At 55.2% G+C, this 10,823-nt stretch overlaps 1 protein-coding gene across 3 annotated transcripts; it reads left to right on the plus strand.

Annotated features, from left to right (window-relative positions):
• The first annotated feature begins 215 nt into the window (after nucleotides 1–215).
• Khk (ketohexokinase) lies at nucleotides 216–10,745 on the plus strand. Of its 3 annotated transcripts, XM_052746100.1 has the most exons (9): nucleotides 216–669; nucleotides 3,591–3,707; nucleotides 5,595–5,729; nucleotides 5,945–6,079; nucleotides 7,736–7,808; nucleotides 8,856–9,002; nucleotides 10,028–10,116; nucleotides 10,202–10,359; nucleotides 10,450–10,745. In XM_052746100.1, exons 1-9 carry the CDS (start codon nucleotides 578–580, stop codon nucleotides 10,533–10,535), a joined length of 1,032 nt encoding a protein of 343 aa, XP_052602060.1. In that variant the 5' UTR covers nucleotides 216–577; the 3' UTR covers nucleotides 10,536–10,745. The 3 variants fall into 3 exon arrangements, with proteins under 3 accessions (XP_052602060.1, XP_052602058.1, XP_052602059.1); XM_052746098.1 differs by lacking the exon at nucleotides 5,945–6,079 and having other exon boundaries at nucleotides 217–669; XM_052746099.1 differs by lacking the exons at nucleotides 5,595–5,729; nucleotides 5,945–6,079 and having other exon boundaries at nucleotides 220–669.
• Nucleotides 10,746–10,823: the final 78 nt, after the last annotated feature.

Raw genomic sequence — 10,823 nt, forward strand, 5'->3', positions numbered from 1 at the left:
GGACGGGAGGAGACGGAGTCCTACGGCGGTGATCGCCTCCTGGCCGGTGGTCTCGGGGTGCGCGCCCCGCTAAGGGCGCCCGCGGTGGCAGCCTCAGGGTCACGACCGCGGTTCCCCCAGCGGCCGCCAGGGGGCGCAGGGCCAGAGCCGCCTCTCGGGCTGGCAGCCTTCCCCGGTTCCCCGTCACGTGACGCCCGCTGGCCTGGCCGGGGCGGGGCTTCGACTGGGACGGGTGGGCCACAGCGGCGGGGTGGAGCCGTGTGCTTCGGCGCTCCTCCTGCGAAGGAGGGGTTTCGGTGGCCCGACCCGCTCGTCCCGGTGGTCCAGGGTCTGCAGTCTGCAGCAGGTGCAGAGGGACCGAAAAGGTGGTGCAATATTAGTGCGTTTTCGCTTTGCATTCGTGGGACGGTCTGGCCGGGCTCAGAGAGGTTCTGCCATTGGCCCGTGGAGCTCCGCACGCGGAGGAGGAGCCAGGGCAGCCCCTGAGAAGCTGGGACACCTTCCTTCAGCAGATAAGAGGCAGAGCCCCAGTAGGAATTCCCTCCGCTTGCGGGTAGGAAGCTTGGGGAGCAGCCTCATGGAAGAGAAGCAGATCCTTTGCGTGGGGCTGGTGGTGCTGGACATCATCAATGTGGTGGACAAGTACCCAGAGGAGGACACGGATCGCAGGTAGGGGCGCCCAGGCCCCTCGGAAATCCCAGAGCCACAATAGCCCAGTCTTTGTGCCTGTCACTGCTAATTGGCTGCTAAGCCGGGGATATCCCCCTTCCCCATGCAGTGAGGCACAGATTCCAGCCTGGCGTGCGGATGTTCTTTGCCAGGGAAGCCTGGGGGCTCTCAGCGGGAGTGAAGACAGGAGACTGGAGGCCATTAAAAATAAGACTCAGGGGGTTTGTCGTTTTGTTTTGACGGGGTCTTGCTAGGTAGCCCAAGCTGTCCTAAAGTCCTCCTGTCAGCTTCAGGAATTAACTGGAGTGCAACACTGCGCTTGAATCATGGCTGTTGTTAGCTGGTTCCCGTCTCAGTCCTAGGATTGTGCGGATCGTCAGAATCCTGGGTTTAGAGACAGGGCTGAAATGATTCTTCCCTCCCAAGGGCAAACAGCTGATGAGGTGCCAGACAAACGTTCTTCAGCTCCCCTCCCCACAACCCCAAGCCTATGTATATGCACTTCTAACTTGCCGCCTACTGCTGAAATAAAACACGAGGTAGCTAAGAGTGAGTGATACGTGCCATTCAATCACTCACAAACGTTTAAAAACCTGGCGTTTGAGCCTTGCCTAGCTCAGGGCTGGCTGGCAGTGTAAGCAAACCTGGAGCCTCTCTGGGTTACCTAGGGAGAAAGTTGGCTCAGTTTTTTCCTGGTGCTAAGTGCCCGAAGGAGTCTACCACCAGAAGTCTTTTTTACAAAGATGAGTGAACATCTTAGTGGACGTTCTGAGAACATCCACCAGTTCTCTGGTGGAAGCTGAAGTGTCCTTTGACAGTTTTTATCTTTACTCTTGATAAGGGCCACCCCATTGTGCTGCCATGCCGTGAAGGCATGCGTGTGGAGTGGAACATCGGCTTTCTCCTGGTGAGAGGTCTGGTGCTCTGAGCAACGCCGATGGCCTCTCAGCTATGTGTTGTCTCAGCAAAGAACTGGACGAAAGGAAGTTCTAGGCTGACCTCTGGCAAGAACTAGAGCTCTGACAGCGATGAACTTGCAGAGGTGTGGGGGGGGGCTGGGTGCTCTTTGGGTTTGGGGGTCCCCAGAGTACTGTCCCCTGTGCTGTCTCAGGCCCCCTGGGAACTGTGAAAGCACCGTGCAGATCCTTTCCTTAGGTGAGGAAGCTGAAGATTTGGAGGAGCCCAGCTGTGTTGTTCATCGGGCCACATACGTAACACGAGGCAGTGTGCTGTCTCTGTTGCTGCTCAGCTCGTGGAGTTTAGCCTTTGCTTTGAGTTGCTTTGTTTGCCAGAAGTTAGAGCCCTTGCCAGGGGTACAGGGACAGTGGCGAAGAGTTCAGGGTATTTAGTTGTGTAGACCCAACCTACTTACCAAGGTAGAGCCACCTGTACAATTTGGCGCTCAGTGGGGGAAATCGGGCTTTCTCTCTCTCTCTTTTTAAAAAAGACTTATTTTATTATGTGTATGTATGTGAGTGTTCTGCCCACGTGTGTGTGCACCACATGCAATCTTGGTGCCTGAAAAGGTCAGAAGAGGGCACTGAATACCCTGGAACTAGAGTTACAGACGGTTGTGAGCCACAGTGTGGGTGCTGGGAGTTGAACCTGGACCCTCTGCAAGAGCAAGTGCTCCTAACTGCTGAGCCAGCTCTCCAGCCCTCCTCTCTCTCTTTTATTAAATGACTTATTTGTTTTTATTTTATGTGCATTGGCGTTTGGCCCGCACATATGTCTGTGTGAGGGTATCAGATCCCCTGGACTGGAGTTACAGACAGCTGTGAGCTGACAAGTGGGTGCTGGGAATTGAATCTGTCCTCTAGCCCTCTAACCACTGAGCCATCTCTCTGGCCCCGCATTTCAGATTTATTTACTTTATGTGTATGAGTATTGTGTGTGCATGGATGTATTTGCACCACTTGCGTACCCGGCACCTAGAGAGATGAGAAGAGGATTTTGGGTGCCCTGAACTGGAGTTCCGGATGGTTGTGAGCCACTGTGTGGGTGCTGGGACCTGAACCCTGGTCCTCTGCAAGAACACGTGCTCTTAACCACTGAGCCATCTCTCCAGCCCGCGGCTTTTTCTTATTCCAGGAGAACGTGCGTATTTCAGGCTCCCAGTTCTCCAGAGATTGTATTTGAACCAGAATACATGCAGTACCACATTCTGCTAGAACTGAACACCGCATTCCCTTGAACTTCTTTACCTGAAGGCTAAGAGAAGGGGGACCCTTTCTCCCCTGCTGATGGCACAGGCTCCATTTGGAAGGTGGATGCTACTGGAAGAGCCCCCGCCCCTGTTTGTCAGGCCCTTGCCCTCGGGGTGTACCCTCCTCTGCAGACCTGTGGTGCTGCATAGCATCCCTGCTTCTGGACTCCAGTCTCCCAGAAGAGCAATCCTTCCTGATATCCCCACCCCACCTGACCCAGGGACTCTCAGAACTTGGGGTTCACGGTCAGAGATGACCTGAGATATGTCTCCTGTTTCCCAGAGTGCATACTGAGGAGAGTCTTCCAGAAAACAGAGAGAAAAAAAAATCCTCATGCTGAGCACTTCTGCATAGCCTGAAGCTTCAGTGTGACTTTGAAGGGTTTCACTGTGACATCTCACTGTGACTAAGGTAGAGATGACCCAAAGCTAAGGGAGCCCTCCGAGTGAGAGGGCCCCCGCAGGTTTCCTGGTTTGCTAGAAACAGGCGGATGCAGCTACACGCTTGAATGTAGCCCGACATATGGGGATGGGCCCGCAGCCCAGCCCCATCCCACTACTGAGTCTCAGCAGCTCCATTTATAGCAAGTGAGCTGAAACAGATTCATCCTGGCTCCTGCATTCTGTGGACGCCGACACAGGGGACTGAGGTCGGGCCTGCTTCCCCCGGGGACCAGTCCGCTGAGGCTGCAGGGATGCACCTTGTGCCTTACAGGTGCCTGTCCCAGAGATGGCAACGTGGAGGCAACGCGTCCAACTCCTGCACGGTCCTTGCCTTGCTCGGAGCCCGCTGCGCCTTCATGGGCTCGTTGGCCCCTGGCCATGTCGCCGAGTAAGTTTGGGAGGGCGTACCTGTTGGAGGGGATGCTTGCCTGCAGGGCACAGGGAGAGGAGAGTTGTCTGAACCGTGGGGTGGGCAGCATAGAAGAATGGTGGGTGGGAGGGTGGGGTGACCCACGGGAGAGTCCCAGATTCCCTGGTCCTTCTGGGGTGGTCTGTCTGCTGTTTGGGTGCTAACCCCCCCACTCCTGTAAGGGTTCCGTTCCCACAGCTTGCCGCAGAGCCTGCTTAGGCTGCCCACCACCTCCTTCCTTGCTTCCTGCAGCATCTGCCTTTGCCCTTCTCATGGCCCTTATCCTTGCTGTGTTTGATGTAAAAGGCAGTTAGGGACAGGCTGTATACCCTTCCCTGCCTCAGGGGCGCCCTGAGCATCCATGGCCACAGGATGAAGGCCCACAGTTGAGGATGAGGGCCACCGCTCCTGTCCTCGTTGTAAGTCAATACCAAGAGTCCACGGCTCAGGACATCCTGAGGTCACATGTTAACACTGAGGCCCAAACCCATTTGCTGTGGAGGCTGCGGTCCACAAGTGACCCACGCGCCTTCTCCATGTCAACTGCTGCAAGGACCCAAGAGCCCTTTGACTCCTGACAGTCGTCAACTCAGCACACACTTATCGGGAGGTGTGGCCCATACTTTGCCCGCTGCGGGCACAGAGGCAGACTGCCAGGTTTCTGGCCTGTAAAGCACAGCCCTTTGACCCCTAGTTTGAGGGGGATGTTGACAGCCAAATTCCCAGTCTTGGTGAACTGGAACAAAACTAATAGAGTGAGAGACTCTCTCCTGGAGATGGGCCAGGAGTTCCTTCCTAGGTGGAAGCAGGACCCCGGTTCTTGCTTAGGATGGTGGGCTCTCCTATAGTGAGCAATCATATTTGGGGGGTGAGCCCTTCAGAATTCTCTCTCTGCATTCAGCAAACATTTAATGAGCACCTACTATATGCCAGGCACTGTGGGTGCAAAGCATTGGTTAGCAAACCAAACCATATTTCTAATGCGTTGGGGGAACTACTAAGGGACCCTTGTGTGGTCAGGTCAAGGGATGATGCACTGTGTGGGTCCTACAACTCTGTCCGGCTTAGGTGCTACTGAAAGGGAGGTCGGCTCATAGTGAGAAGACACAGGATGGCTGGGCCGCTGGGCACAGTTGCTTGCTCTGGGGTTTCCTGGAAGGAGTGGGACCAGTCTCCTTGCTGTCCCTCTAGGCTAATCTTGAAGTGATGTCCCTAAGCTCATTCTAACTAAGGGGCATTATGTGAAATCATCCTGGGTCAGGTGCTGATTTACAGACCTCCCACGTGCACCAACCCATTGCCCATAAGGGTCAGTCCAGCTTTGAGAAGACAGTAGTGACCAGGTCCCCTAAGGCAGCACCGCTTCCTGGATGATCAGCCTGCAAGAAATGTAAGAGGAGGTACCATAGCAAGGGACCCCAGAAAGCATCACACCATGAGGATGAACATGCAGAGGGCAACTGGGAGGGTTGCAAAGTATCACCTTGGCGATTAATTATTAATTCTGCCTAGGTCTTGCACGATCAAACCAGGCCACAGGACTCACACCCAGTTAGTTCAAACAGGCTCCAGGCTCCAGGCTCCAAATCTACCTCCGTCTAGCTTTAAGGGTGAGGGCAAAGCTTTCCAGTGTGAACTGACTGAGACCGACCTAAAATGTTCGTTCCTATCTCTCTAATGTCCAGGCTCTGCACCCTGCCTCTCCTGCCACCCCCCCTCCACCATCACCTCTGGCAAGACTGAAATTGCCGGTTCCCTCCTACTTCCTCTGCTCATTCCCTTGCCTTTCAGGGTCCCTGGCGGCCCTCCCTTCTAGTCCCCTAAACTCTCGCCAAACTGCCCTTCCGGGTTACTCCACCCCGGCAGTTTTGTTCTGGATGACCTCCGCCGACATTCTGTGGACCTACGCTACGCGGTCCTTCAGACCGAGGGCTCCATCCCCACCTCTACAGTTATCATCAACCAGGCCAGCGGTAGCCGCACCATCCTGCACGCCTACAGGTTTGTTTGTACACCTGTCTGCACTTTGCCAGCCGCTGCTGCTGCCGCCGCCGCCGCCGCTGCCATCACTACACTCTCAGGACAGGACCCTTCTTTTTTCAGAGGCCCCGTGTGCTCCAGCGCACCCTTCCCACCCCTGGGGGAGGTCTAGGCTATGTGGAGGTCTAACCTGTGTTTCCTTGCCCTCTCCCTGGCTTGGGTCCCTCCCCGCAAAGCTTCCTGGTGGCTGACTTCAGGCGGAGGGGCGTGGATGTGTCTCAAGTGGCCTGGCAGAGCCAGGGAGATAGCCCTTGCTCATCCTGCATCATCAACAACTCCAATGGTTCCCGTACCATTATACTCTACGACACGTAAGGGCCCCTTGGCCTTGCCCTCCCACAACCCACCAATCAGTGCCCTCTTTCACTGCTGGGCAAAATTCCATCCATGGCTTCTCTATACCAGAAATTGCCCCCACGCCAAAACTGTTTGGTAATTTTTGAATTGTTTTCAATTAGGGGAGAAGAGAGGTGGGAAGTGGGTCGGCTCTGCCCTGCTTGGTAATTTGCCCTTGACCAGCACAAGGGTGGCCGGGCAGGCAGACCTGTAAAACATGTAATTGATGATATGATTGCTTCATAATTAGTCAATCAGCAGCTTAGGGCGGGGTGTACAGAGATGGGAGACAACCCATATAAAGCCTTGAAGGGCTAAGGGACCCACTGGGATGTCTGGGGTCAGTCCCAGAGCTTTGAGCCTGCAGCATGGCATCAGGGAGCTGAGGTTTGGGCCCCTCCAAAGGTCCTGGTGTGATGAAACCAAACACCACACACCATTGGCAGCCACTACGGAAGGAAGGGGACATCAGATCAGCGGGTCAGGGCTGTCTGATGTGACGTTAACCTACACAGAGGAGCATCCCTTCCGAGTCCCAAAGGTGGACCTCCACCCTTATCTCTCCCAGGCACCTCCTGAACAGATTCAGAGATTCAGTTTACTGAGAACCCAGTACAGTAGGTGGCAGGTACTGGGTAAGGGCTGGTAGAGGGGACGAGGCTGGGGGCCTCAGGGTTCACGCTGTCCTTACTACCTAGCATGACCACCGGACCTGGGTAGGCTATGGAGATCTCAAGAGTGGAGTGGGCATTCACCTATTAAAGGTGACTTTCAGATTAGGCAATCGCTGTCATCGACCTGTTAAGCAAGCGATGATCCGCAGCAACTCTGATCAAGGACACGCACATGGGTACTGTCAAGCAGGCCGAGGAGGAGCCGAAGAGAAATGTTTATTGCCTTCTGGCCTGGGTCCAGGCATATTCACATGCATAGCTCCGACCGCAGCAGGCCCAGGAGGCTAAGGACTTTCAGTCCTGTGTACCGATGGGAAAGCAGCCCCCGAAAGGTCCCCGCCTCCCCCGCCACTAGCGAAGTGGATGGAAGGTTCCACGACAGAGAGGGAATAGGCTGTGTGGCCAAGCAGCATTGAGGCCAACCACTCTCCTGAGCCTCCACATCTAGATCAGCCACACCTGAACTCTTCCTCGGAATGTCAACTTTGACCTTAGGGATGAAGTGAGGAGCCCAACTCAGGACAAGGTGTCCTGTCACTGGCAAACTCCCAGCTAGAGAATGTTATTAAAGAAGGCTCCTGGCAGGGCGGCCTTGGGCTTTGTAATTCGCGGGGCCATTGCCTGCTGGGAGCTGTGTGCTCCCGCGAGGGGCCTTCTGGGAAATGTAGTCTCCTGCACTCTAGAGGCGATGGTTTCCGAGGAACACGGAGGGGCGGGGGGTAGGGGGGAGACTGGTCACAGGCTGCCGTGGTGCTTATCCTTAGATAACCTCAACTCAAAAAGGGCACCTTAGCAAAGTGGGACAGGGCGCAGCCGAGGCCTCAGAGCCCTGAGCTTCCCAGCTTCCTGCCATGCTGCTGGCATCGCTGCTAGGCACAGGGTCCCTAGCCATCGGAGAACCGGGGCCTGGCTGCCCCCACCACGCTCCTTCTCTTTCCTTCCTGTTTTGTGATGTAGGAACCTGCCAGATGTGTCAGCTAAGGACTTTGAGAAGGTTGATCTGACCCGGTTCAAGTGGATCCACATTGAGGCAAGCCCTGCCCTACCTGTTTTCTAGGGGCTTAGCCTGCCAGGCCCTTGCGCATGGTCAGCCTCTTCCGTGATTTCTTGGAACCATCAAGTACGACAGGGATCATGAATAGCCCTCTGCCATTCCTCTCCACCCTTTCTTATGTTTTCCGATGAGGAAAGCGAGGTGCAGAAAGATCCGGAGATACAGCTGCATACAGGCACAGACGGCTCCAGGCCCCCCTTTTTGGGTTAGGGCCGCCTCCCTCCTGGTATCTGTTTCTGCCAGCTGCTTAGGAGGAGTTGACTTCTTTTACTTCTGAGGAAACAGGAAGGAGAGGGCCCGAAGGGAATTACAGCTTTCTTTCCAGGGGAGAAATCTGGGGATCCAGATAAGAGGAAACCTTGAGAAGTCCAGGGTTGTCCCTTTGACTTAACGTAGATTCTTCCAGTGTGTCTCTACCTCCTGTCTCCCTCTCCTCTCACTTTCCCTCTCCTCTTCCCTCTCTTTTCTCTTTGTTCTCTCTCTCTCTCTCTCTCTCTCTCTCTCTCTCTCTCTCTCTCTCCCTCTCCTCTCGCTCCCCTTCTGTCTGTCTCTTTGGGGTTCTTGTTTTGTTTTCTTTTGTTTGTTTTTTGAGACAGGGTCTGACTATGTAGACCAGGCTGGCCTTGAACCCCCAGAGATTGGACCGACTTAGTCTCCGAGTGCTGGGATTAGAGGCGTGTGCCACCACACCCAGCTTCTCTTTGCTTTCTTGCTTCTTTCTAGGGTCTTACCTATGTAGGTCAGGTTGGCCCGGAATTCACAATTTTCCTACTTCAGTCTCCCAGGTGCTGTGGTCACAGGCATGCAATGTCCAGCATCTTTCATTCTTTAGTCTCATTTTCGAAATGAAAAATTTGGCTGATCGGGCCTCCAAGGCCCAAAGACAGTCCTAGAATCACGCAGCTCCAAGGGGGTTCCAGCCCAGCTTCCTCCAAGCCCTCTCCCTCTGCACCCAGAATTCCATCAGGGAGGGAAGAATGAGCCCTTAGCAGCTGGGCTCTGAGCTACCCTGTCCTGCCCCAGGGCCGGAATGCTTCGGAGCAGGTGAAGATGTTGCAGCGGATAGAACAGTACAACGCCAAGCAGCCCCTGCCCCAGAGAGTCCGGGTGTCGGTGGAGATAGAGAAGCCCCGGGAAGAGCTCTTCCAGCTGTTCGGCTATGGTGAGGTGGTAAGTGCCCTGCAGCTTCTCTTGGCCATCTCTAGCTGACGGGGTTCTTAGGAGAACGAGAGAGGACCCGAGTCCTACCTGCCAGGCTCTGAGTGATAACTTGGCAGCTCCTAGTAGGTCACAGCTCCTGGGGTACGGTAGGTGGAGGTAGCCCAGAAGTAGAATTTTCCTGCTCAGGTAAATGCATGGGAATCAGGATGGACGGGACCCAGATAGCCATGGGCATCTCCTTGCTCGTCCCCCTCAGCCTTTCCCTCTGCAAAATGAAGACGGGAATGAGTCTGTTCTCTGAGTTTTTTCTCACGTAGGTGGCAGGCGGCGAGAGAAGAGGCTCGGAAGGAGACTGGTTCAAGGAAGATTTAGACAGGGCTGTGTGTAAAGGGAACTTAGGCGATAACGCCGGCGTCGTAGCTAAAGCTAGTTGGACATTGTCTAGACACTGTTGGCTGGCCTTGGTGCACAGTTAAAAAAATGACCGTCTGGGGTTGGGGATTTAGCTCAGTGGTAGAGCGCTTACCTAGCAAGCGCAAGGCCCTGGGTTCGGTCCTCAGCTGGGGGGGGGGGGAACAGGCTGATCCCCCTCCCCCCAAACTCTCCCTAGGGACTCTAATATGAAGCCACTGTGAAGGGAGCCCTAAGGCTGCCTTATTTTGCAGATGAAGAAACTCACTCTGAAGGGCTGGGCTCTGTGGGGAGCAGGCAGACAAAACAGACCTCACTCTTGAGAGCCAGCCTGGTTTGACTTCACCCCAAGATGGTGCTCCAGGCTCCTTCTGGGTTTTGAATCCCCTCAACTCGTAATAAAAATATCGGCCCCTCCCCCACCGTGTCACAATTCACAAGGCTGTATTTTGGCACAGCTTAAGGCAGGCATAAAATGCGTTCCTGTGGGACAGCGAGATGCCATGCTAGGGATTTACGTGACTAACTTAGAAGGTTTGTGCTATAACCTGTCGGCAACACTGGCCGTTAGTAGTGAGGGACTCAGCAGAGGTGGCTGCCAGCCTCTCTTTCCCTGCCCACAGGTGTTTGTGAGCAAAGACGTGGCCAAGCACCTGGGGTTCCAGTCAGCGGCGGAGGCCCTGAGAGGCTTGTATGGTCGTGTGAAGAAAGGGTGAGTGGGGAAGCCAGGAAGAGGCCTGAGGGGCCTGGGGGGGGGGGATGAGGTGGACTGGCACCCATCTGAGTGGGTCTTCCAGGGCTACACTGGTCTGTGCCTGGGCTGAGGAGGGCGCCGACGCTCTGGGCCCCGATGGCCAGCTGCTACACTCAGATGCCTTCCCGCCACCCCGAGTCGTCGACACTCTGGGGGCTGGAGACACCTTCAACGCCTCTGTCATCTTCAGCCTGTCGAAGGGTGAGTCCCTCAGCGTGGGATCAGGGCAGGGCTGGGCCTGTCACTGTCCCAGACCCCAGGCTGACCCTGCTGCTCCTTGTCCTCCTCCAGGAAACAGCATGCAGGAGGCACTGAGATTCGGCTGCCAGGTGGCTGGCAGGAAGTGTGGCCTGCAGGGCTTTGACGGCATCGTGTGAGAGGTGGGCGAGAAGAGGCACCAGCTCAACATCTCAGAGGCTGGCACCATTGCCTGCCATTGCCTTCTCCGCTTTACCCAGCCTGGCGTCCAGCTGCCCTGTTCCCTGGGCAGGTGTAGGCTGCGGAAAGAACTCTCTGTGTTCATATTTCTGTATTCCTCCACCTCCATTCTGCAGATACTCAGAGCAAATAAATCTTCCCCTAAGCCAGCTTTGTCTATTTGAGTGGTTTTTGTTATTGGTTTTGTTTTGGTTTTTTTCCATATGAGATAAGGTCTGGTCATGCAG

This window comes from Peromyscus californicus, unplaced genomic scaffold (assembly GCF_007827085.1).
Source record: "Peromyscus californicus insignis strain IS unplaced genomic scaffold, ASM782708v3 Scaffold_1__1_contigs__length_55948999, whole genome shotgun sequence".
In the NCBI taxonomy this organism is placed as follows: domain Eukaryota; kingdom Metazoa; phylum Chordata; class Mammalia; order Rodentia; family Cricetidae; genus Peromyscus; species Peromyscus californicus.

Coding starts and splice junctions, on each gene's coding strand:
- Khk (XM_052746100.1), top strand. CDS start 578: ATGGAAGAGAAGCAGATCCTTTGCGTGGGGCTGGTGGTGCTGGACATC. Junction 670..3,590: donor GAGGAGGACACGGATCGCAG/GTAGGGGCGCCC, acceptor TGTGCCTTACAG/GTGCCTGTCCCAGAGATGGC. Junction 10,117..10,201: donor TATGGTCGTGTGAAGAAAGG/GTGAGTGGGGAA, acceptor TGGGTCTTCCAG/GGCTACACTGGTCTGTGCCT.